The 24,519-nt window shown below is 42.5% G+C and overlaps 2 protein-coding genes across 2 annotated transcripts; one reads left to right on the top strand and one right to left on the bottom strand.

Annotated features, from left to right (window-relative positions):
- Window positions 1-236: 236 nt before the first annotated feature.
- On the bottom strand, window positions 237-17,424 carry LOC148422625 (plasma membrane calcium-transporting ATPase 1-like). Its single transcript, XM_088417214.1, has 21 exons — window positions 17,179-17,424; window positions 15,486-15,776; window positions 12,912-13,109; window positions 12,060-12,317; window positions 11,290-11,415; window positions 11,015-11,206; window positions 10,374-10,400; window positions 9,639-9,785; window positions 8,137-8,351; window positions 7,739-7,981; window positions 6,351-6,592; window positions 5,935-6,169; window positions 5,196-5,375; window positions 5,046-5,133; window positions 4,852-4,958; window positions 4,364-4,555; window positions 3,354-3,567; window positions 3,037-3,248; window positions 2,853-2,960; window positions 2,599-2,787; window positions 237-1,176 (listed from the first exon to the last, which is right to left on the bottom strand). The coding sequence occupies exons 2-21, from the start codon at window positions 15,682-15,684 to the stop codon at window positions 796-798; spliced, it is 3,753 nt and encodes a 1,250-aa protein (XP_088273340.1). The 5' UTR covers window positions 15,685-15,776; window positions 17,179-17,424; the 3' UTR covers window positions 237-795.
- A 1,842-nt stretch (window positions 17,425-19,266) lies between these two features.
- gtse1 (G-2 and S-phase expressed 1) lies at window positions 19,267-24,380 on the top strand. Its single transcript, XM_088417310.1, has 12 exons — window positions 19,267-19,340; window positions 19,569-19,614; window positions 19,682-19,745; window positions 19,983-20,535; window positions 20,605-20,769; window positions 21,681-21,813; window positions 22,596-22,964; window positions 23,042-23,111; window positions 23,380-23,589; window positions 23,656-23,836; window positions 23,898-24,014; window positions 24,136-24,380. Exons 2-12 carry the CDS (start codon window positions 19,593-19,595, stop codon window positions 24,220-24,222), a joined length of 1,971 nt encoding a protein of 656 aa, XP_088273436.1. The 5' UTR covers window positions 19,267-19,340; window positions 19,569-19,592; the 3' UTR covers window positions 24,223-24,380.
- The last annotated feature ends 139 nt before the right edge of the window (window positions 24,381-24,519 follow it).

A 24,519-nucleotide genomic window follows, 5' to 3' on the forward strand; every position in this document is an offset into this window, starting at 1 on the left:
AATAAGTAGTTATTTTTTAGTTTTTACTTAGCTTGCGAATGGACAGACCCACTTGGTAATTTTTAAATCAAACGAGTTCTGTGAGTAAAAAACCGAGCCCCTTTTTTAAACTGGGTATCATGTCTGAAAATCAATTAATATCAATTGCGCCCATAATTTAATAAAAATTGTTACACTTGATACAATACCAGTGCTATATCTAAATTAGGTTTAATGAAAACTCAAGAATATTTGCGTGAAACTGAAAAAACTATTTATTTAAAAAGGAACATCCAGTGAATACAAAAATGTATGCAGAAAAATGCACTGTAAATATTCCATTTGATTTCCAATTTTTTAATAACTGAAAAATGAGTATGATTTCCACCTTATCTGTTCATTTCATATTCCATATATAAAAACGGAACCATGAACGTTAGTAAATATGATATGCCCAATTTCAGATGCAATTTTTTAATTAAAGAATGTATTTGAACACTTTCCTTTTTTTGATCGCAAAAGCCATGAGCTAAAATCCATCTTGGTATTAAAAACCATGACCTAAAACCCATTTTTGTCTTTTTTTTTTTTTTTTTTTTTTTTTTTTTTTTACAAAAACACATGAAACAATTAAGACACAACCCCAACCTGGCTGTCTACAAACACAAGTCACAGATCCATCACATTAAAATCTAAGTTATTATTAATTTACAAATCACCTTCCACTAAAGGACACCTGCAAGAGTTCACATCTAGAAACACACAGAATGTCACTTCCAGGTTCTCCACCAATCAGGAGACTGTTTTCTTTTTGCTTCAAAGCGAGGTTTCCAGGCTGTGTAGGGGGCTTCCGGGACAGGGCGGCAACCCCCCGGAATTACTAGACATCAACCCTGCGGCCCTGACCTGAGGGCTCTGTTGGTCCTTGAGGAACGGGGCTGCCAGTAGGGGGCGCTCACGCTCCGGGGGGGCGGCAGCGGTGGGGACCGGGGTGTTGTTAGGGACCACCACGGAGTTACGCTTGGTGGGCGCGTCATCCTCGCCCTCCAGCTCGTCGATGAGCGGGATCTGCGGCTCCGAATCGTCGATGCGGAACTCGGGGTGGCTCATGAAGTTGTGGATGGAGCTGCGCGACTCGGGGGTCTCTAGGTTCTCGTATGGCGACACGCTGTCGCGGAAGGCGTTTACCACGCGGATCTGGGAAGCGGGAGACGAGAAACACCAGGGCAACGTTAACCTTCACACTTAGACTCAATGCAGAGGCATCGTTCCATATGGATAAGAGTGGTACCCTAAAGGGGAAGTCAACCCTGAAAGTTTCTTTCGAATAACATATCACATGCAGCCTAACTATATTAATTAGGCAGCTAAATCTTTTTTTTTAATCCATTCCAGATATATATATATATATATATATATATATATATATATATATATATATATATATATATATATATATATATATATATATATATTAGTGTGTGTGTGTGTGTGTGTGTGTGTATGCATATGTAGTATATGATGCATTTTTACAAAATCAGACTTATATTTCCAAAAATGAAAATATTCTAATTCTACACTTAATCCCTCGATATACAATACATGGAGGTAGCTCAAAAATGGATGAAGTTACAGCAATTTGAGGGTTGCCAACTTGAAATCCCAAGTTTTGAGCAAAGGTTACATAGTTTTGGCACATTCATCTCTTAATAGTGTGCATCTTCTACTAATCCCTTATTTTTAGACACTTTGATTACTTTTGGCTTTGAAGGGAGTATGCGCATGCAACCGTGGGAGGTTTAGGGGCATTACGGTAAAAACAGCGAAACACGAAACACAACATGGCAACGTCTGGAGGAGTGAAACCCCCCCCCCCCCCCCCCCCATGTAATATAATGTTCATTGAGAACACATTTATTTGCAAGATTTTTTAAATTTATAATGACTTAATTCAATCAATTTTAATGAAAATTGTCTAAATCTTAGACAGTGTCACTTAAGGCTTTAGGGAGTTTGTTTGAATAAAAATCCCAAAATGGACATTTCTGTCAAAATTTTTTATTTTTGTAAGTAACTTAAAACTAAACTCTGCGACACAAGCCTGGTTTTGTGAAAACCACATTTACACAAATAGGGGTTTGACTGAATGAAGTTGTCTTAAGATTGTTTTAATGTATGCTGATGTTATAAGTCACACGAGTTATGCTAATTTTCACACTGGACTCTTGATTGTTGAGTTTGTTGTGCTTTTTTCCTTTTGTTTTAAGAAAAGATTGAAAGAGACTTTGGCACATGTGCTACTAGGCAGGATGTTTTTAAAGGGACAGTGTGTAAGACTTAGACCGTTTTTCATTAAAAAAAGAATACATTAAATGATTGTAAATTTAAAAAACTTGCAAATGAATGTTCCTAATGACCAATAGTATGTTTTAAATATAATCGGAGAGGTCTAATTATCATGAAATGGTATTACATGGGAGGTGGCACTTCTCCGGAGGCGGCCATGTTTGTTACAGCTACAGACAATGGTAAGTGCAGCACCTCCTGCTGTCCGTCATGAAAAATGGTCTAAATCTTACACACTATCCCTTTAAGGAAGGAAGCGGGACGGAAGACAACCTGCGTCTGTATGCGTTGCAGGCCCCGGCACCAGAGCACCTGGCCCCTCCTTAGCTCCATCTCAGCGTGGTCGATCTCGTCGGGGTCCTTCATCTCTTCCAGCTCCTCTTCAGGGATCTCCTCCTGCTTGGTGCCGTGACCCGCCGTCTTCAGGAACTTCAGCCAGCGGGTGGGCACGCTGGACACCAGCTGGATGAGTAAAGGTCGTTAGCGAGCCACGGAGGCCATCCGGGCGCCGTTCTTATCCGTCCTACCTGTCCCCACAGGAGGCTGCCGAAGCCCAGGAAGACGCACCAGAGCCACTGCTCCACGGTCAAGCTCACGCAGCTGAAAGGCTTGCCGCCAAATTGCACGATCAGCACCTGACCAGACAAAAAAAAAATAAAAAAATCACATTTTAGGTAATTATTTGTCTTCTGATTTCAGTCGGCCCATTACCTGAACGAGGAAGGTGCCGAAGACGATGGAACAGAAGATGGGGTTGTTGAGGACGCCGTCGAAGACGTTCCTCTCGCCATGGATCTTGCGTGCGTTCAGCTCGTTGAAGATCTGCATCAGCACGAAGGTGTTGAACACCATGGTGTAGTGCTCGGACGGCGGCGCGTGCAGTGGCGCGTTGCGACCGCAGTCCATGTCAAGTAGCAGCTCCCCTAAACAAAAACACAAATTACAGAACACTTTTTAACTTTTATTTGTACTTTTGTACTTTTAATTGACTGGTTTTGGTTTGTAAGAGGTGGGGCGCAGGGACGGACCGACGAAAAGAAGCGTGAAGATGACGGTGAGCTGGTAGATGGCGTGGCCCAGGATGTTCTTCATCATAGTGCGCGAGATGAGCGGCTTGCTGCGTCCGTAGGGGCTGCGCAGCAGCAGCGCCTCAGTGGGTGGTTCGGTGGCCAGCGCCAGTGAGGCGAACGTGTCCATGATGAGGTTGACCCACAACATCTGCACTGCTTTTAGGGGCGAGTCCTGTCAGGGGGCAATGTAAGGCGATGAGATGGGATGAGATTAATTGAGATTATATGAGTTGAGATGAGACAGGATGAGATGAGAAATATTAGCATGGGATGGGATGAGATGAGTTGAGTTCAGATGAGATGAGATGAGATGAGCTCAATTATAGGATGGGATGGGGTGGGATAGAATTGGATGAAATGAGAAGGGATGGGATAGGACGAGATGAGAAGAGATATGGGATGAGATCAGTTTAGATAAAGTGCAATGGGATGGGATGGCATGGGATGGAATCAGATGAAATGAGATAAGATGTGATGAGACGATGGAATGAGATGATATGAAATGATATGAGATGAGATGAGAGAGGAGATGAGAAGGGACAGGATAGGATGAGATGAAATGAGATAAAATAGATGGGACAAGAAGAAATGAAATAAGATTGATGGATGAGATGGGATGAAATAGAATGGAATGGCATGGGGTGGGATGACATGAAAAGGGATAGAATGGAATGAGATGAGTTGAGTTGAGATTTATCGAAATGCGATTTGATGGGATGAGAGAATGGGATGAGATGAGAAGAAATGGGATATGGTGGGATGAGATGAGATGGAATGGGATGAGATAGGATGGGATGAATTTACATAAAAAGGGATGAGATGAGAAGGTACAGGATGAGATGAGAAGGTATGAGATAAGAAGGCATGGGATGAGATAGGATGGGATGTGATGGAGTGAGATGAAAAGAGATGGCACGAGATAAGATGAGATCAGGTGAGAACATGAGCGAGGGAGGTGGTTGGCCCACCTGCGTGATGCAGGCACCGGTGAAGGCCACGATGACGGCCACCACGTTGACGGTGAGCTGGAACTGCAGGAACTTGGAAATGCTGTCGTAGACGTTGCGCCCCCACATGACCGCCTTAACGATGCTGCTGAAGTTGTCGTCCGTCAAGATGATGTCCGACGCCTCCTTGGCCACGTCCGTCCCGGCGATGCCCTGTCACGCAACCAACATTTGGAGTCCGTTACATTTCAGTTGAGTGGATTACGTTTTATTTATATTTCTTTCATTTCACTTCAACTTTTGTTTTGTTATATTTTAGTTTGTTCAGTTGATTTTTATCTCCCTTTGTGTTGTTCGATTTGTATTTTATTTCAGTTTTGTGCATTCTTTTTACCATATTTTATCTTGCGTTTTAGTTCTTCATTGTATTTATTTATTTTTTTTTTTTTACATTGAATTTTACTGTCTTATTGTTTGGTTTATATTTCTGTATTCATTTCTATTGTTACCATGGCGAAGCCGACGTCAGCCTTCTTAAGAGCGGGCCCGTCGTTGGTGCCGTCTCCGGTTACCGCGACGACCTGCCTCTGCTCCAGCACCGAACTGTCAATGATGCCTGAAAGAGGAAGACAAAGTCGACTTGGAGACTTTCAGAAAGAGTCATAGCATGTCAGTGATGATAATGACGACTTTTTTTCCGCACCTTTGACGAGGGTGTGCTTGTCAGTGGGCGAAGAGCGGGCGAGGACTCGGAGTTTGGGCCAGATCTTGTCAATTCGCTCCTGCTCAATCTGTGATAACAACAGCAGGAGTCAGCTGCTTTCCCGTTGTGATGGACGGCGGTGAGGCGGACCTCGCCCATCTGGTTGCGTATGCGTCTATTGAAATCTTTGCCCTCCAGACACAGGAAGTCGTCCCCGGGCTGCAGGATGCCGCACTTGCTGGCGATGGCGCGCGCCGTGTTGATGTTGTCTCCCGTCACCATACGCACAGTGATGCCCGCTCGCTGGCACTTCCTGATGGCGTCCGGCACCTGATGACATCACAGAAAATTCAGACATTCAGGCAGAGATTTTATCAGCGCTTTTATGGATTCATAGAGCTTTATTTATTCTATTATATATGGGGATCCCCTTGAAAACGAGAGGGGGTTTATCCTCTCAAAGGTTCTATTCTTAAATTAAATTAAATTAAATTAAATTATTGTCATTGCACAAAGTACCGAGCAACAAAAATTGACCAGAGTGAAAATTCTGCCGCTTATCCTCACAAGGGTCGCAGGCTTGCTGGTGCCTATCCCAACTGGCTTCGATCAGTAGGCGGGGGACACCCTGAACTGGTTGTCGGCCAATCGCAGAGCAGAGACAAACAACCTTTTACACAACCAATCACACCTAGAGACAATTTAGTATGTCCAATTCCCCTGCCATTCTTCTTCATTCTTCTGCCATTCCTTCTTCACCGTTCTTCACAGTGTGGGAGGACGCCGGCGTGCCCGGAGGGAGCCCGCACAGGCTCGGGGAGAACATGCAAACTCCACACAGGAGGGCTATGGTAAACCTCTAAAACCAGGAAATTTCTGCCGCAAGTACCTCAGGTCTGACAGGGTCCTCTATGCCGACCACGGCAATGCACGTGAGTCCAGTGAGGATGTCTGCTTCATCGTCCCAGTCAGGCTGGTCGGCGACGGTGAAGTCCCGGTAAGCGAGGCATATGGTCCTCAGGCCCTCGGAAGCCATGGGCTCGATTACCGTCTTCATCAGTTTCTCCCGGTCGCGAGGCTTGAAGGCTTTGGCCACGCCGTTCTCCGTCAGGATCTTGCAGCACCTGCGAGGAGGGAACAGGCGGGTAACAGAGATGTCGGCAGTGACGCCGCGGTGAGAATAAGTCACACAAGTTACTGTGGCGGAAATACAATTGCGTCAAGTCATGACTTGGACTCAATTAGTCAGCCAGGCTTGCTCAGTCACCATAACATTTTCAAATCGGGGGTCGGTGAGGGACCTACTTCTTGAGCAGGATCTCGGAGGCTCCCTTGCTAAACATGCGATAGCTGCCATCGGGATTTTTAAGCACGGTGCTCATGGACTTCCTGACCGAGTTGAAGGTGTACACTTTGAAGAGCTTCTCCTCGGGGAACTCGTTGCGAATGCTCTGGTAGTCCCGTCGCAGGTCTAAGCTCAGTCCCAGTAAGGCACATTCCGTCTTGTTGCCCACCTGGCGAGGAAGACCACCCTCCTTGTCGGGAGGCTGGAGAAAGGAACCAGATAGAATCAGGAAAAATTTGGAGACCAAGTTTGTCCAGTTTTTGTCACTTCATCCTAAACATGACATCTTGGCGTACTATCAAAGCGTGACATCAAATGATCATAGCGTAACCCGGGTCTGTGCATTAAATCAAATTAATTCTAAAAATAAAAGATTTAAAAATGAGCTAAATGGTAAAATTGACATTTTGCAAAAGTGGCAGAATGCTACATGGGTGTTTTACAAGACATGATTTTTATAGGTGCTATTAAAAGGAATATTTCACTTATTTTAGCCATTTATACATACTGTACTTAATACAGTTTGTTTTAAATTACCAGTCTTTTAATAGCGGCCATTTTTAGATACTCATTTAGCCTAAAACCTCAGCATATACAGTAGGTAAATTTATTGAATTTCTGGACTCTTAAAAAGTGCAAAATGACATATTTGGTATTGAATTAGTTAATGAGATAATTCAATTATTTTTCACGTCCAATGCATACTTTTAAAAACAGATTTTGATTTGACAGCGACAGAAAATGACGTCACATATGCTATACGAAATCACGGTTCAGTTTATGGTCACAAAAACGTGAGCCATGATTGGTTGTTGCACGAGCCCTGAGCCCCTGAGATGTCATTTGTGATATTCATTTTCATTAAGTAGAATGTTTTTGAAGGTAATAAATATACATGATTTTTCATGTACAATTAATACCTTTAAAACCACAATTTGGTTATCAAAGTAATTGTAAACAAAATAAAAACTTTATCCTGCTGAAAATGGCAAGATAAGTCAACTTCAAGCAAGTCATGCACAAGTTTTGAATAGCAATTCTTTGCACAGTCTATGAATGTTAAGTTATAAAATCACTATTCATTAGTTTTACTTAAATACTTTCCAGGTTTCTTTTATGTAAACTAAAACTGTAGATTAATTGATTTTGGGTTTATTTCTTTTAGAAAGACTGAAGAAAATTGAGATTTTACTTTTGGGCCATTTTGCCTAGCCTTGGCGTAGCCTCAACTTAGAACACAAAATCTCTGGGCTGATCTGAGATCAGCGTCTCTCTGAAGTCTGTTGGCATCCATCCAACATAACTTAGCTCAAGATCCTGAATGGAAAGCCTATTTTTAACATCTCACCATAATCTTTGTGGTGTAGGCGCAGTTGACCCCAATCCCAAGAACCAGCAGGTCCAGGATCTTGGCAGGAACTAGGTTGGGCTCCGGCACCTTCTTGTGGTAGCAGCCAGCCACATAAGCCTGGACCACTGTCATGCGGTTCATGGTCAACGTGCCTGTTTTGTCGGAGCAGATAGCGGTTGCATTGCCCATGGTCTCGCAGGCGTCCAGGTGGCGCACCAGATTGTTGTCCTTCATCATTTTCTAAAGAGAAAAAAAAGGGGGGCCACAAACATTTCCCTGAGGAACTCCACTGATTGTTTTCATGGCAAAACATTGCATTGGAATTAAAACTCTCTTGATGTGTTAGAATTTATGTGGCCAAATTTTGTGAAGACTTTTTTGTCCAGGTGACGAACCTTGACAGAGTAGGCCAGGGAGATGGTAACAGCCAGAGGGAGACCTTCAGGTACAGCTACCACCAGCACGGTCACACCGATGATGAAGAACTTGACTAAGAACTTCATGTAGATGGGCACGCACTCTGCAGTCCAGGGAATGCCCTGAATGCAGAAGGTGTCCACCAGGAAGCGTACGATGAGGATGATGACGGTCAGCGTTGACATGAAGAGGCCTGGCATTGGAAAGGGTTTTACACCATCACAAAATGAGGCTTTCTGGGGCTACTCGTGATTTACCCGCAGATATCATTTTGCTGAGTGAAATTTGCTATATAGGGTTGAATTTTAAAAACCACATCATCCTTCTCACTATGTATGTAATATCAACAGCGACCAGAGGCGGCGCCAAAAAAACAAAGATCAAGCACAAACGTATGAACTGTTAAACTAAATCATCTACAAAACATTATTTCGGGTGCAGCCCACGCGGCCCGGTACCAGTTGATCCACGGACCGGTACCGGTCCGCGGACCGGGGATTGGGGACCACTGATTTAGAGCAGTGGTTCTCAAAGTGGATCACCGGGTGTCCGTGAAATAATTTGGGTGTTTTGGAACTGATTTCGTTTATTTTTTAACAGTTACAGATTTGTGCCTTGTTTGGCTTAGTTTGTTTTTTAGCGCCTCCTCTGGCCGCTGTTGATAGTGCATATTGAGTGGGGAAAGACGGGCTTCAATTCTGGCCCACGAGTGTCTGTGAGTTGTGTTTTTTTTCAGAATGTTTTGAGACTTTTCTCTGAGTCTACTCATGGTGTAACTCTCTGCTAAATATTGAGCTGTAAAGTGAAACTGGGAATTTTCAAAATATTTCTGGATGAGATCCAGAGAGTATGCCTGGAAATTACTCTAAATTAGTAATTTCGACGCTAAATGGCAGACTTCCTGTCTAATTTAGGACATGTTTTTTGAGACCTTTCTGTGGGTTTATATCTGTATCTATTATTGAGCTGCAAAGTGAAACTGGAATCGGGGGCTGAATTTTCAAAACATTTAAGGAGAATGCTACTGAATTTGTCTGACGGATGCCTAGAAATGCGCATAAATCTTCCAAGTAAAACTGAATTCAGGCACCAGATTTTCAAATATTCCTCGATGGAGCTACTGGGTTTCTCTTTGACGGATGCCTGAAAATGATCCTTAATCACCAATTTCAAAGCAAAACGTCAGACTTCCTGAGTCGTATGGTTTCTTGCACATTTTTACTTGACTACAACTTTCCTACTTTACTTTACTCAGGATCTACTACCAAATATTGCGCTCTAGTGAAACTAGATTCATGGGCCGAAATTTTCAAATATTTCTAGGTGGCGCTGGCTGTACGGCTTCCTAAAATTTTTTCGTAAATCCAATTAGGAAAGACAAAACAACCAAGAAGTTCTGCTGAATCAATACAGTTATCCCTGTAAATTGCCTTTAAATGGCAGTTTGAAAAAATTGGTATTTTTTTTTTCCAATCTGTACCTGCTTTGCCGATCTGCACGGCCAACTTGGTCAGCTTCCCTTGAAGGACAGACTTCTCCTTTTTCCTCAGGTTGCTTTTCTTCTTCTCCGGTTCTGTCTCCTCATTGAGCGGTTCCATCTCCACGGCTGCGCCATCTTTGCTCTTCCCTGCCAAGAAAACACCACATTGCATCCGAATGACATTTATTATAAGTATTAATATTTCAGAGTGAACTGACAGATGTTTCGAAATTTCTGATTACTTTGAGACATAAGAGAAACGTCCATCTCATTGAGTTTTTGTATTGAATGCAATCAGATGTGTTCCTAATAAAGTGGTCCATGCCGAAGCTGTTTGAGCGCAGGCTAACCAGGTGTGACAGGAAAAGCCGGTGTGTAAATGTGAGTGTGTCTTGATCCCAATAGGTTATTAGTGGACATGAAGAAGAAGAAGCAGCGACAGGTTGGTCGGCAGTAAAGAAAGAATCTGGTGAGCTTAAGCAAGCTAATCTTCTTGCTCCTAATCACCATCAACAGAGTCAGGAGCACCTGCTGCTGGGGGAGGGGTGGGGGTGTATTGGTAGCTGGGGGTCAACTGGTGCCATTTGGTTGACAAGTACCAAAAAACCTGGTCAAGGATCTCATGTGTGATTGATGATCAATTGAAATTATTTACTTGATTTGTTGATTGTTCGTATTGACTGACAGATGTTTAGGGGACATATGCAGCAATGAATGGATAAATAAATGACTCACCTTTTTTGCCTTTTTCATCCTTTTTACCTGAGTGGAAGAATAGCCAGTTAGTAATCTTGATAACGATCTCCAATTATATTGCTTCATATTTTTTTTATTAACTCTTTCAATGCCAAGCGTCATCGGAAAAGGTCAAACATCTTTCAAGGCCAACAGAATATTTTGTGCTATGTAAATGTAAACAAGGGTGGTATCATATGAAAGATTGATTTCCATTCCTTTATTTAAATTACAAGTATGTAATTAATGTGTCGTATGTATGAAAACACTGCCACCTGATGGTGACAGTTTTCATTACAGTGCTCAAATGTCTTAATGTTAATTAATTCAATTTTCACATTTGTTTTTCGATTGAATGTCTGGAGTCTTTAAAAAAAGACTAAAAATAAGTCCGTGGCATTGAATGGGTTCAGTATCTGGAATTAAATTTGTGGACTCTTTAAAAAAAATGTGAAAATATGTCCATGACGTTGAATGAGTTAAAATAAGCACTAGTCAAGGGTGTCAGCTACCCTTTCATAAAAAAAAAACAAAAATACATTTGACGTGCATTCACGTAAATGGCACACGGCGTAAGTATTTTAAAAGATGAGAATTCTCGTTCATGGCGCTGAAAGAGTTAAGGAACTCCTCAAACATACTTTTCTTATCCTTTTTTCCTCTCTTCTTGCGCTCCTCCTTCCTCTTCTTCTTCTTATCCTTTTCGGCCTTGTCGTCGTCACCGTCGCCCCCTTCTTCGCTGGCGCCCAGCAGCGCAAAGATGATACCCGTCTGAGAGTTTACGCCCACCGCCGTCACCAACATCTTGCCAGAACCCTCCATCACATGAGTGCCTGGCCAAGTATGAAAAAGGACCATTTGAAGCTCAAAATGATTTATTGTGTGGTGAATGAATAAAATAAGAAAGAGTGAGCACCTGAGAGCAACATGGGATCTTTGTCCACGCTCTTTTTGACGTGGTCCGACTCGCCCGTCAGAGAGCTCTCGTCGATTTTTAAGTCGTTACCTTGGATGAGGATGCCGTCAGCAGGGAGGAGATCGCCTGTAGAAGCGGGAGGCAACGGAGAAACATTTGGATAAGAACTATCATGAGAATTCTGTCAGAACGTACGACAGGTGGTTCACTGGTATGGTAGTCAATCAGGTAAGTTGGTAGGTGGGTGTAGAATGATTGGTTAGGTTGGATGGTCGGTCAGTTTGACATGGTGCCGGGTGTCTGAAATTATTTTCCAGAATCTACAGGTTGCTCCATTTTTTCTTTTAAGACGTTGTGGCTGATGCTAATTCTTGATGTTTGGTAAAACCAAATTTTATAATCATGCTCGTGGTCAGGTTAATCAATCATTTATTATGATAACCTGAAGAACTTATTTCAAGTTTCCTTTGAAGAAGGATGTTATTTTTTTATAGATGAAAATATGGTTAGACTCAAATGAGTCAAATGCCAAAGACTCCGAGTCAAATCTGAGACAACAACAAGTTGGATTGGTTCTCATTCAGTCAGTCTTTATCACTGCTAGGTAGTTCTGAGATGCCGATTGGTTACTTAGTAGTTAGCTGTAAAGCTAGTTGGGTAGTCAGTCAGACACAAGTCCATTAGTCAGTTTTATATCAATTAATTGGTTAGTTAGTTAGGCGAATGAGTTAGCTGTAAACGTCGTCAAAGCAAATGAAATATGTACTGACCGTATTTGACGTGGGCGATGTCGCCCACGACGATGTCGGACACTTTGACGTGCGCCAGCTGGCCGGCGCGCAGCACGCTAAATTTTTGCTCCTGTTCGATGCGACTCTGGAGCCCCCGAAATTGTTTCTCTTTGCTCCAGTCGTTAAAGGCCGTCACCAGCACCACGCACACTACCGACAGCAGGATGGCCGCACCCTCGATCCAGCCCGTCTCCGCCTCGCCCTCGTCGCCAACGCTGCCCGCCGCTTTCCCGCAACCTACAAGCAGACAGACACACGTTTATCCATTATGTTGGCAAAAAAGAGATGTGATTAGTGGTTGCCATCTTTAACATAAATGGCGCAACTTGATCACACTAGTGTAGTGGTTCTCAATCTTTTCCATGTCTGGTTGGATAAATGTTGCACCTACCTATGTAGTGGCATTCAAGGTATAATTTATTCAACAAGTTCAGAAGATCGTTCCTGTGACACAGTCTGTTTTATTTCTGGCTTGTCTACTAGAAAGTGTCACAGAAATCTGTATGACACATAAGAAGATCTACAAAGGAGAAGTCACTCAAGTTTGCAAGAATTTGATTAATGTTCCAATTGATTTGCTCTTAATTTCAAATTAAAAATATACTGCTCTTGTCACAGATGTAATGTTCATCAAATTAGATTTGCTGCTACTTCAAGAAACCCAGTTAAAATCTCACATACTCCCAGAAGTGCCTTCATTTGAGAACAGGCAAAGAAAAGTATCGACATTTTACTGTTGCGTTATGTGTGTTGTCTACCTGTGACGCATTCATGGGTGTATGGGAAACGGCACCTTTTCACAACAATGGAAGCAAATGAGAGTGAACTCACTGTCCCTGTCGGCGTGCGGTGGTCGGTAGAAAGAAAGGCCAAGTGAAATGATGGCGGCCACTTCCAGGATGATGAGCGTCACATCCTGCAGCGCCTCCCACACTAACTGCACAAAGGTTTTTGGCTTCTTGGGGGGGATCACGTTGGGGCCAAACACTTGCCGCCGGCACTCCAGGTCTTCCCACGAACCGTCCAGACCTCATAACACACACATGTCCAATGTTACAACACCTTTCCCAAAGAAAACCACACCCACCCAGAACTGGACCTCCTGGCTATGTGACCTGTATCTTTACTTATTTGCATTAGTTGGGTTTGCCTAAATGCACATGAATTAGTTAGTTAGTTAGTTAGTTAGTTAGTTAGTTAGTTAGTTAGTTAGTTAGTTAGTTAGTTAGTTAGTTAGTTAGTTAGTTAATTAAATCTAATCATGTTAGAATCCACCAGTACATGTACTTATGTGCATGTGTGCTACTCTGTGAAAGTAGTTTAGGTTAGCCTGGCTGCACAAGAGTTAGTTAGTTAGTTAGTTAGTTAGTTAGTTAGTTAGTTAGTTAGTTAGTTAAATCTAATAATGTTTGAACACACCTGTATCTGTACTTATTTGCATGTGTTGCTACTCTGTGAAAGTAGTTTGGGTTAGCCTAGCTGCACAAGAGTTTGCCAGTTAGTTAGTTAGTTAGTTAGTTAGTTAGTTAGTTAGTTAGTTGGTTAGTTAGTTAGTTAGTTAACTTCTTTTATTAGCCAAATCTGATCATGTTAGAAAGCACCTGTATCTGTACTTACAGTATTTGCATGTGTTGCTTCTCTGTGAAAGTAGTTTGGGTTAGCCGAGCTGCACAAGAATTAGTTAGTTAGTTAGTTAGTTAGTTAGTTAGTTAGTTAGTTAGTTAGTTAGTTAGTTAGTAGCCATAGTTTTTCAATTACGAGTTCTTTGTTCATAAAAATGCTTCTGTGCAATAGATCTAAACCCACTAGAAAGCTAGCATATTTCCCTTTGAACTGGTGTCTCTTTGTAAGAGGCAATTGTGGGATAAGTAATAGAGCTAAATATGAGAGTTGTGCCTGTGAAAAAAGAGCCACATAATGCCAAACACTACGATGTATTTTTTCTATTCCTCCCATATTATTGACTGGTTCACAGTTGGTGTCAAACTCACAGCTACACACACATGCACACAACACACAAAGAAGGAAGTGAAGCGTTTGGTTGGATGGATTTTTCAAGCTGTTTCTGACATTTCAGTGTGACCGGAGGTGTTCACTGAGTGTGTTTTGAGATTCTCACACATGAATTAATGATGGCGACCAAGAGGCAAATGTCACAAGACACGATCATGTAGAGGAAGAGACAGTACTTCATATGTTCTTTACATGTACACTGGCAAAGACTCTATTGCACTCAATTAAATATCAGATGTTTAATTGCTTAAGACGCTTCTAGGTCCCTATAATTTTTTTTTTTTTTTTTGGGGGGGGGGGATTTTAGAATCATTTAATACATACTGTCAAATGTAATACATAATATAATGTAATAAATAATAGTGCAAATAAATGTATGATTGTGAATAGTTATCGTATCGTTATTAATTCAATTCAATTTAATTTGTGAATTGGATTGACTCATCCTGTTATATTTATCTAACAAGAGGCATCAATATTTTTTTGTTTTGGAGTTGAACTGAATTCCATTTAGTTTTTCTAGGTTTTATTTAAATTCGTTTGTTTACACAATGTTTTATTACACTTGTTTTTAACTATGATATCAATAGTCGTAAACACAGAAGAAAAAAAAACACTTTTTATTCAATCAGAAAAAAAAAACACGTCACCTCTGTCTGATGGGATAATACTCAGTTGCATCACGTAAAGCAGTGGTTCTCTAACGTGTTCCAGTGAAATATTTTTTCTCCCTCCTTTTCTAACCTCTGAAACAGGGTTTGGGTTAGCATTTAGCAAAGCATTTTTCAACGAAAAAAAGAAGACTTAAAATTCATACCTGTCTAGTTTATTAAACTGGAACTACATTTGTAATGGTTTCTCTTGTCGTATTTTATTCAATTACTGCACAAAATATTGTGTTACATCAGCTTCTTTCATTTCTGTTTGATATTGCTAGAATTTTATGTCACATTTATCAACCCTTATGCAGTATTTTGACCATTTTTGGTAATTTTTTCCACATCATTCTCATGGTATTTTAGGCAAGGGAGGGCGCACTCCTGGTAGTGTGATAACTAAGTTGTTGTGCCATGTTGAAGTTTGACATGTTGTCAGCATCTGGGTGAAATTTCAGCTCCCTGCTGTTTTCTTTTAATATTCTCTCTGTGAAATGCCTGACGTGAAGATCAAAAGATTGGACAAAATAACGCACAAGAACTAAATCGCCACTAAATGTTGCAGTTAATTTGCTCTTAATTTGAAAATAAAAGTGACCTGTTCCTGTCACAACATTATGAGATTTCAAATCTCACGCAGTTATTGAAATGCCTTCAGATACCCCGAAAGGTACTCGTACCCCCTTTGAGAACCGCAAAGTATTAATGATAGTTTGCGCATAGTTTGCGCACTGACCTTCGAGGGCGGAGGTTCTGAGTTTGGCGCAGAGTCCGTCCACATCCTGGTAGCTGTTCCGGATCCTTTCGCGGGCATCATCACCCCGCAGCTCCATGAGCGAGCGCAGCTCCTGGAGCGAGCAGCTGAACTCGGACTCCATGTAGGCGGAGCCGCGGCGGACACGTTTGCCGCCCCGGAAAGAAGAGCTGTTGGCCATGTCGCCTCGGGGCCCCGACCGACGGCCTTTTCAGGGGTCAAACTCAGAGGTCACACTCAGTGTGTGGTGGGGCACCCACGTGGACTTTTTGACTGGGGACACACAGGGAGTTCTCATAATACATTTTGATGTGAGCAAAAAATGATTTGTGAGCCACATTTGACACTAATACCCAAAGTTAGCAAATGCAATTTTTACACTTTTCTGCCTACTGAAATTGTTTGTGTGAGTCACAATTGACACTTTCCCCCAGGGTCAGCATCTTTTCACACTTGCATGATATAATAATACCAACAAAATGACACATATGAAGCATGTATGTGACTATTCCCTGCATTCAGTTTCTTTGAGAGTTAATATCAAAAACTGACATGTTGGTGACAATTACCTATGCTTTGACTCTTTTTCTTACATATGTATGGTGGTTCACTCTTTTAATGCAAGCCAGTTAAAAAAAATACTGCCGGCCAATTTCGACCATTCTGAATGATCTTAGGTTTTTTTTATCCCATTTAACAACAAACAAACAAACAAAACATAGTTTAAGTCAATTGACATCGATGGCGCTCTTTGGTCAGTTTTGCCATCTTTTAACGTTAACGGCACTCAAAGTGTTAATAATGAAACACATGGCTTGCATCTGTAACTATTTACTGTGGTTTAAATCTTATAAATTGTACTTATACAACTTGTACATTATTATAATTTAATGATAGTTAATAATGTCCATAAAATGTCCATAAAACAAATTTGCCACTATTTTTCCCAGATGTATGAGTGTAAGTGTCCGAAAAAAAAAGAACAATACCAGTGAGCCACTGATGACACTATTAAGCGTGCTTAAGCTATTTTTCACACTTTTAGGCAGTTAATAATTCCACAAAACATGAAATATGTCTCACACTTCTTCCCCTGGTTGGCACTTTTTACACTTGCATCTGTGTTGGGTTGCTGTCTGTGACCTACGGCGTAATCTGTGTCAATCAGTCAGCCTTAATCTGAGCCGGGGAGGAACGTATGGACGGAAAGAAAAAGGAGGGAAGGTGGAAGTCACGGCACACTGAGATGTGGTGACAAGCCATCACTTATTTAGCATCCACATTAGCATTGTTGCTACGAGCAGATGGAAAGATCATTTTTTTTATCCATATATACAAATATATATTAGTTATATTTCAACTTTTTCATCAATTTTATCCATCATTTAGTTTTCTCATTTCTTTCATTTCCTTTGGTAATTTTCTGAGTTTTAATGAGTAGATTTCACCCACGATATAACAGAGTTGCAATGAAAGCTTTACTGTGGGCTGTAAAGGTAAGCTAGTCAGTCAATGTTAATCTAAGTGTCACAATGTGCAGTACGTGACATGATAAAAAAAGAAAAAAAAACTTCCCTGAAATACCACTGACAAAGGAGCTTCTTCACAAAGACACACACCAATTTTGATCAACTAATAACTAACATTCCATAGCACCGAAGGTAGTTGTACTCACACAAACCTCCCCCATGGCCTCGGGTGAGCAGCAGGAATTAGCGACGTTCCGATTACACTGAGCAGCGTCGCACACACGCATCCCGCAACTGCCCATAACCCAGCCGTCGCTCCTCAGCTACACAAACATACACGCAGAGGAGTGTCCAAAGTGGTCCTGTTGATGGCGGGAAAGTCAATATGACCTTCAGCGAGCTCCCTGCGGGCCGCTCTCCATGTCAGGACAAAAACAGGAGCTATAGGAGGCTCAATGATTATCTGACGAAAGCCTTGCTTAATCTAATTAGACAATCTGTGGCCTCAGTCAACACTGAAGCTCAGGCGCCGCCCAACCACCGTCAGGAGAAAGGCACACACACGTACACACATCAGGGATAGAAGGACCAGGTGGACCTGGTCTACAGGGATCAAAACTACAGGGACACCAAGGTGCTGGCATCCAAGCATTGGAGAGTAAGGAATCTGGTCTGAAAGAATCAAAAGCTACATGTACTAAGATTGTAGGGAGTTTGTTGACAAGGACAAGTGTTTTGGAGACTTGGTCTTTAGAATCCTGGTCTAAAGATATTTAGGATGTAGGTCTACAATCATTAGAACAAAATGGTCAAATCCACGGAGTCCTGGTCTGCAGCTAATGGCGTTAAAGGAGTTCAACTTTGAGGTCGGGGCACTTGGGATCACGAATTCAGGAACACCATGGTCTCTGCGGAGACAAGGAATCTCTGCAGGGACCGTGATACCTATGTTCTGGCCTAAAGATACTGAGGATCAAGGAAATGCATCCAAAAGATCAAGTTACACGGCATTTGTTGACCAGGAGAACCAGGAGGGTTCTCGGCTCCTAGTACTGGCGACAAAGTACTCATGTTTGCAAGGATCACAGTACAGTACAAAGGCTCCATGGGGTTTTTTTGCCAAGAAAAAGTGCTACTTTCAGGGTTACAGAATTCTGAACTACAGGTAAAGGGCTAAAAAGATTAGCTTAGCAGGTTCTCGGTCTGTAAGCATTGGGTATAAAGGAGTCGTGTTATGATGGATCAAGAGCTATATGTATCAAGGATACACAGAATTGGCCGAAAAGAACAAGTGCGACATCCTGGTCTTCGAGCAACAGGGACCATGGATAAGAAGATCCAACGCCTGCAGGCAATTGGGTGTACAGGTATTGAGATAAAAGGATCAGATCTCAAAGGGTCCTGGTGCACGCTTGCTGGAAGTAAGTAATCACTTCTCTGAAGAGTGAGCCTAGATGGAATAGAGTTTCTGGAACCATGGATGACAAAACTCTGGTCTACAGATGATTGAGTGTAGTGTCAGGTATTGGGATAAAAGGATCAGGATAGAGGGTCATAATCTAAAGGGACAGGAGATCAAGGAATCACATCCGTATGGATCATACTGTAGCTTCCTCTACCGGGGTTACAGGAGTTTGCCAAAAAAATAACCATGGGTCAATCATCAATCATCAATCACCAAAAATATTGGGATAAAGAGACCAAGGATTCAAAGATGTAATTGACAGGTACTGAGGATCGCAAAATCATTAATACAAGTATCAAGGTCGATGTGTACTAAGACTACATAGAGTTTGTTGACATGTATTAGAGCGACGCGGATCAGGACTACAAGGTCCAGGTCGGCAGGCAAACTGAAGGGATCAGGTCATTGGGTACTGGTCTGGAATCTCATAGACAAGGATCATGGGAATGTGTAAGGGTCACATTGATCACAACTACTGGGATCAAGTTCGAAATGAACCGAGTCTGCAGACACACACACATACACATACACACGCATATTGTCACTGTGTGTGTGTGTGTATGTCTTTAGGATTGAATGACTTCATTATGAAATATAAAAACCGAAATATACATATAATACCATTCATTAATTCACATTCAACGTTAAGATGATCGAATAAGTAGCATACATGATTTTACTGGATTTCCGGTTGTAGTTTCACAACGTTGCAAAAGAACTACCGAAAAACCGCTATCAACTACATTCCCCAGATTTCCTATCGCGTAACGTCACCGATTTCTAACCAATGACTGAGCGCGAGAGTAACGTGACCCAGCGGCGCAGCACATTTGAATTGTTGTGTGTTGAATCTCGAGTAGAAAAGAACGTTTGTCATCGTTGTCGTCGAAACTAAATAACAAGGTTTGCTTTTCTTGATTCTTCTTAAACGACTAAAATCGCGTCAGTTTGGTCTCTGGAGTTAACAGAAAGATTGCGCTAACATGCTAACGTGATAGCAGGGCTTGCTGAGTTTAGCTTTCGGCTGTAACGATTCGTGTTTTGCGTCAAAGTGAGTTAAGTGTCGAGTTTCTGACATCCTGACAAGTTTTAGATCAAAGTTTATTAATATTATTGTTATTGTACCTGCAGGGTGAGAGAAGAAGCAGCAGCAAGATGGAGTGTCGGCCAGGCAGCGGTTAGTTATTCAACTAAAATGTTATTATTATAGCAGGAATGATGACATTATTTGTGTTTCGCCACAGATGTCAAGATGAGTTTTCTGCTGGACGAAAAGTTCGACTTTGATGTTTCTTTGTCACCTGACAGGTACTGTAGTAATTTTCATTATGCATTTGTTGGCTTTCTGAAAAATGAAATACACACGGGTTGATCATTAATGAGCAGAGGTGGAAAAGGTTGTACGACTACTGTTACTTTTGTTTAGTAGGACTCAAGACTACTTTTCAATCAATCCGTCCATCACTATGATGAGTACAAATTTTCCAGAAGTCATTTTTTTACGTAAATAAATGTAACGTAAGTAACTAGTTTTTCCATTCGCAGCTCCAAGTGCGATGAAGATGAGGACGAAGTCTTTGTGGATCCATCCCACCTTGAGACCAAACGTCCGCTGAATAATGTGGAATCCCGTCTGAACGAAAAGACTGGAACCGCAAAAACGAGCTGGAGTCCGCTTTCGGGGGACCAGCTGAACGCTATTTGCCAGGAAGCGAACCGGTTGGCCAAACGGCTTCAGAACGACCGGGATAAGGTTGCCGCCCCAGAAGATGAGGAGCACTTTATCCAGGATGGTGCCGCCAAACTGGCCGTGCTGTCGGCGTCCCCCAGAATTTGTAGCCCAGTTAAACGTGAGACCTTCCTGGTTCAGGACAGCCCCTTGAAGGACCTCCCCTTAGCTATACGACAACGCATGCAGCGTGGAAATGCAGCCAACGTGGGAGCCTGCGCCGCCTCGGGTGGGCTCAGTACCAGGGCGCCGCTCCGGGGAAAAGCCGGGTTGTGTGTCCTGCCAAGCAAACCGACAGTCCCCAGGATTTCCTCTTCATCTAGCAAGGGCCCCGCTGCCCAGAAAGCCCGAGTACAACCACCCAGAAAAGTCGGTTCTTTGACTTTTTCCGTCTCAGCTCTCAGAATATGTCATTGACAGCTTTTTCCCCCTAAACAGGTGGCGTCAGATTGCAAATCCAGTTCGAGTTCTGATCTGACAAGCCGGGCCAAGTCCTGCGAAGATATCATGTCTGATTCTGCTAGCGTGGCGTCCGATGTCAGCGACTCTTCCCTCAACTCCAGCACGGCGGGGAAGAAGCGCGCCGTAGCTCCTCCATGCAAGGTATTGAACTGTAACCATTGGTCGATGGCAGGAATGGGACAAGATCTCGTATGACGAGAAAACACCATGAGGGTTCTTGCCACTACAAAGCACGATTTAGTTTTTTGCGGGCAGCACACAAGTGCACCGATATACACAGGAAACACACATTTGTGAGAAGGCCAGCCAACGCTTCAAAATAAATCTTGCCATATAAACATCTTAGCTTGCTTTTATTTTGAAGTTCTTCCCAGAAAGTTGAGTCAAAACAAAGATGACAACTTCTTCTAGTCTTTACTGAAAAGCCACCAGGAGTGAGTTGTGTGCAATTCTCAATTAAAAAAAAAAAAAAAAAAAATCTTAAGTTGTGATCAATGAAACACAAAGGAAAATGTGCTGCATAAACATAGCGAAATTCGTGGCAGGGCCAGCCAAAGTTTAGAAAAAAAATCTCACTATAAAAAACAGTGTATGGACACTAATGTCTCGGAATGCTTTTATTTTGAATTTCTTCCTGGAAACATAAAAAAAAAAGTGACAACTCACGGCTGGGTCAAATTTGTCTTATGTGAGTCTGACCTCACTTAGTCTCATAAAAATGATTTTTTTAAAAATCATAAGATTTGGTCATTAATCAAATGGAAAGGTGTTGTTTGGACTTTTGTGTTTAGAACGTTTTTCACCAAACAAATGTTTTTTATTTGTGTTTGTAAACTGCAGCAGAAAAATGAGTGTGGAAGAAAAGTGACTCCTGTTTTAAGTTTACATTTGCACGCTTAACTGTTAATTTTCTTGCAGCCTGCTCAATAAAAAGAAAACTTTCCATCTCTTCTTGTCTCCTCAAGAGACATCGTGGAATTTGTCCCTTCCCTAGTTGAAAGTGTTTTTCGAAGTCACCTGAAGTTATTCTCATTTTTGTGTCTCATGTGAAGGCGGTGAGGAGGCAGTCCGGCGTTAAGGGGACGCCGCTTCCGAGCAGAAAGCCCACGGAAAGACTGAACACATCCTCGTCGTCGTCCTCCGTGTCCAGCTTCAATTCCAGCCTGTCCCTGTCCCCAACTGCAGGTGTGCTCACTGCTAACACTTAGGGCTGCAAAATTAATCGAATTTTAATTGCAATCACGATATTGGCTGCCGCGATTAATTAAGATGATCCTCTGCGATATTAACATTTAAAAGGTCGAGCACTTTTTTTGATTACAAGAGAATCAAGCACTTCGTCATCCTACCACAGGGGGGCAATGTTTCCCGTATGACAAGATCCGATAGGCAAAAAATCGGAATAAATCTGATTTGAAATGACAGCAAATGACATTTTGACTGCTAATTGATTAAAATGTACTTCAAACTAAATAATTTGCTTGGTTCTAAGTACAGAGGCTTATTTTTTTCACTGGTTTACACTGTGTGCCAAATTTTTCCCACGTCTTGGGGTGTGAATTTGGTTTAAATATTATTTACGTTATTTCTTTATTTTATTATTATTATTTGTAAGTATCAAGCCTTGGAAACTTGTTTGTATACTGTTTGTTTAAAAAAAAAGGGGGCAATGAATAGACATGTTTGACCAAACACAATGAATAATTGTAATTTCTATATTGACCAAAATAATCGTGATTATTATTTTGGCGGTAATTGTGCAGCCCTACTAACACTGACACTCAGATGCATAAACATTAGCTTTGGCTCAAAACAATAGTTTGGATAGATGGCTTTAATTGTGGCCAGAAGGTGCATAATGCTAATCTTCTGGAAAACAACAGCTAGCAGCTAGCTAACAAAAAAGGCCTGATTGAGAGGCTAACAACTATAAGTCAGCCATCTTGGTAACGCTGTCCTATTTTCAGGAAAGCCGAACTCCTCACAGAACCGTGGTGTGAGCTCATCCACCGGTCCCATCACCCCTGGCAACGTTAGCCGGCCAGCTAATCCAAACAAACGCCGCTCCGCCGTGGGGGGCGTCCCAACAGCGGCGCAGTCGTCTTTATTGTCCTCCGCTGGCGGCCGCCGCTGCAACAGCAGTAGCAGCGGGCTGCCCAGCCAAACCAGAAAGTTGTCAGAGACCGCGTCGCCACGCCAGACCACGCCTGCGAAAAGAACCTCGGACAGGACTCCGGCCGCCACTGCGTCTGCTTGGAATCAAAGTGGACCAAAAGCAAAAAGCAAACCTGCGGCGCTAAGCCAGACGCCCACCCCCGGCGGAGGAACAAGACGAGGTCAGGAAATACATCAAGGAACATAGAGATGTTTCTCCGTTTTTACTCATTCTTTGACTATTGTCTTGTTTTGGAAGGTTTTTCGTCTCCTGATGTTTCCAAGGTTGTCAAACCAAAGAGACTTGCGTCCGTGTCCAGTATGGATAGGTGAGCTTATAACTAAACCTAGAAATTTACCTTTAATAAAAAATAAAATTCCACCCGTTTTTTTGTCCAAGACAACAGACATATTTATCTTCCAGTGCTGTCAGTATGTCTTAAAATGTTAAGTGAAAACTTAAAACAATGATTTTTTTTTTAATAGTTGGAATTTTATTTTTCCCCAAATTTATGGATAAGTGACGGTGATCTGACTTCTGACAATGTGTAGTCGCTTACTGATGACATCATCGCACATCTGCCACTTCCTTGGTAGCCTGTATCAAAAGCCTTTGAGTGGCCTGCTTACGCCCTCTGCTGGAGTGAGCAAGCCTCAGCAGTTGCGTTCCCAGCGAACCTCCGGTCTCCCCACGCCACTCAGACGGCACGCATCGGCAATCCCCACGCCGACGCCCGGCAGAACCCCCAGACCCCCCAGAACGCAGGCCGCCTCGGACTCGGAATGCCCCCCCAGGACTTGCCTCAGGTGAAATTTTCGACAGCCAATAGCAACATCACAAAAAACTGCTAAATTGTTTTCTCTATATGTTAGTCCCGCCCCTACTGACTCAAATAGTGCGGAGCCAGTGGCTGTGCAGCCCTTCTGTCTCGAGGAGGAGGAGCCACCCGCTGAGCCCAGCCAATTAGAGAGGCAGGAGAGCGAGGAAACCTCGAGTAACAGCCAATCAGAACCCAGCAAAGAAATCCTCCAGCCAGAGAGCACCAAAAAAGAGGTCAGCCTCAAGCCACCCTGGACCACCTGATATGCTTTATGACTGTGAATCCTTTTTTCAGGTTCTACTGCTGGACCTTCCTGTTCCGACACCTCCTGCTCAGGAGAAACTGCTCATCGACCTGAGCAACACCCCAGACTTGAGCCGCAACGCCAGCAAGAACTGCGCCGCCGTACAGGTACGAAAGACTCCCTGTTTAGGTCGCAGTTCAACGTTCAGAAATGTGCCTCTATTAGCCACACGGGTGCTAACTCGTGCTAACTTTTTAAAGCATATTAATGTGAGTTATTGTATTTCAGCTGATTGATTTAAGTTCGCCGCTCATCAAGTGGAGTCCGGAAGACAAGAAGGAGAACAGCGCCCCCCTCATCAACCTATCCTTCTGAAACACACGCACAAACACTTAACCACGTGTATGTGTGTGTAAGACGCCCCGAAAATAATGAATCCTTCCTGTTTTTCTTCCTGTCTGTGATTTTATTTGTGTCTTCTCTTGGGAATTCTTATTGAAATAAATTTTTATCTGTATTCTCCTTTCACTTAAGTTGGTACATATCTTTTCATACGCTTGAACATTATACTGGGTGGAAAATCTAGATTTGAACATTCACCTGACTGCATGCTGAGCACGCAGGTATTCCGACTTAATCCATTTTGCCCAAAAACGTGGTGGAATAGTTTAT

Source organism: Hippichthys cyanospilos, chromosome 6 (assembly GCF_059441005.1).
Source record: "Hippichthys cyanospilos isolate Australia breed blue-spotted pipefish chromosome 6, RoL_Hcya_1.0, whole genome shotgun sequence".
Taxonomy (NCBI): Eukaryota; Metazoa; Chordata; class Actinopteri; order Syngnathiformes; family Syngnathidae; genus Hippichthys; species Hippichthys cyanospilos.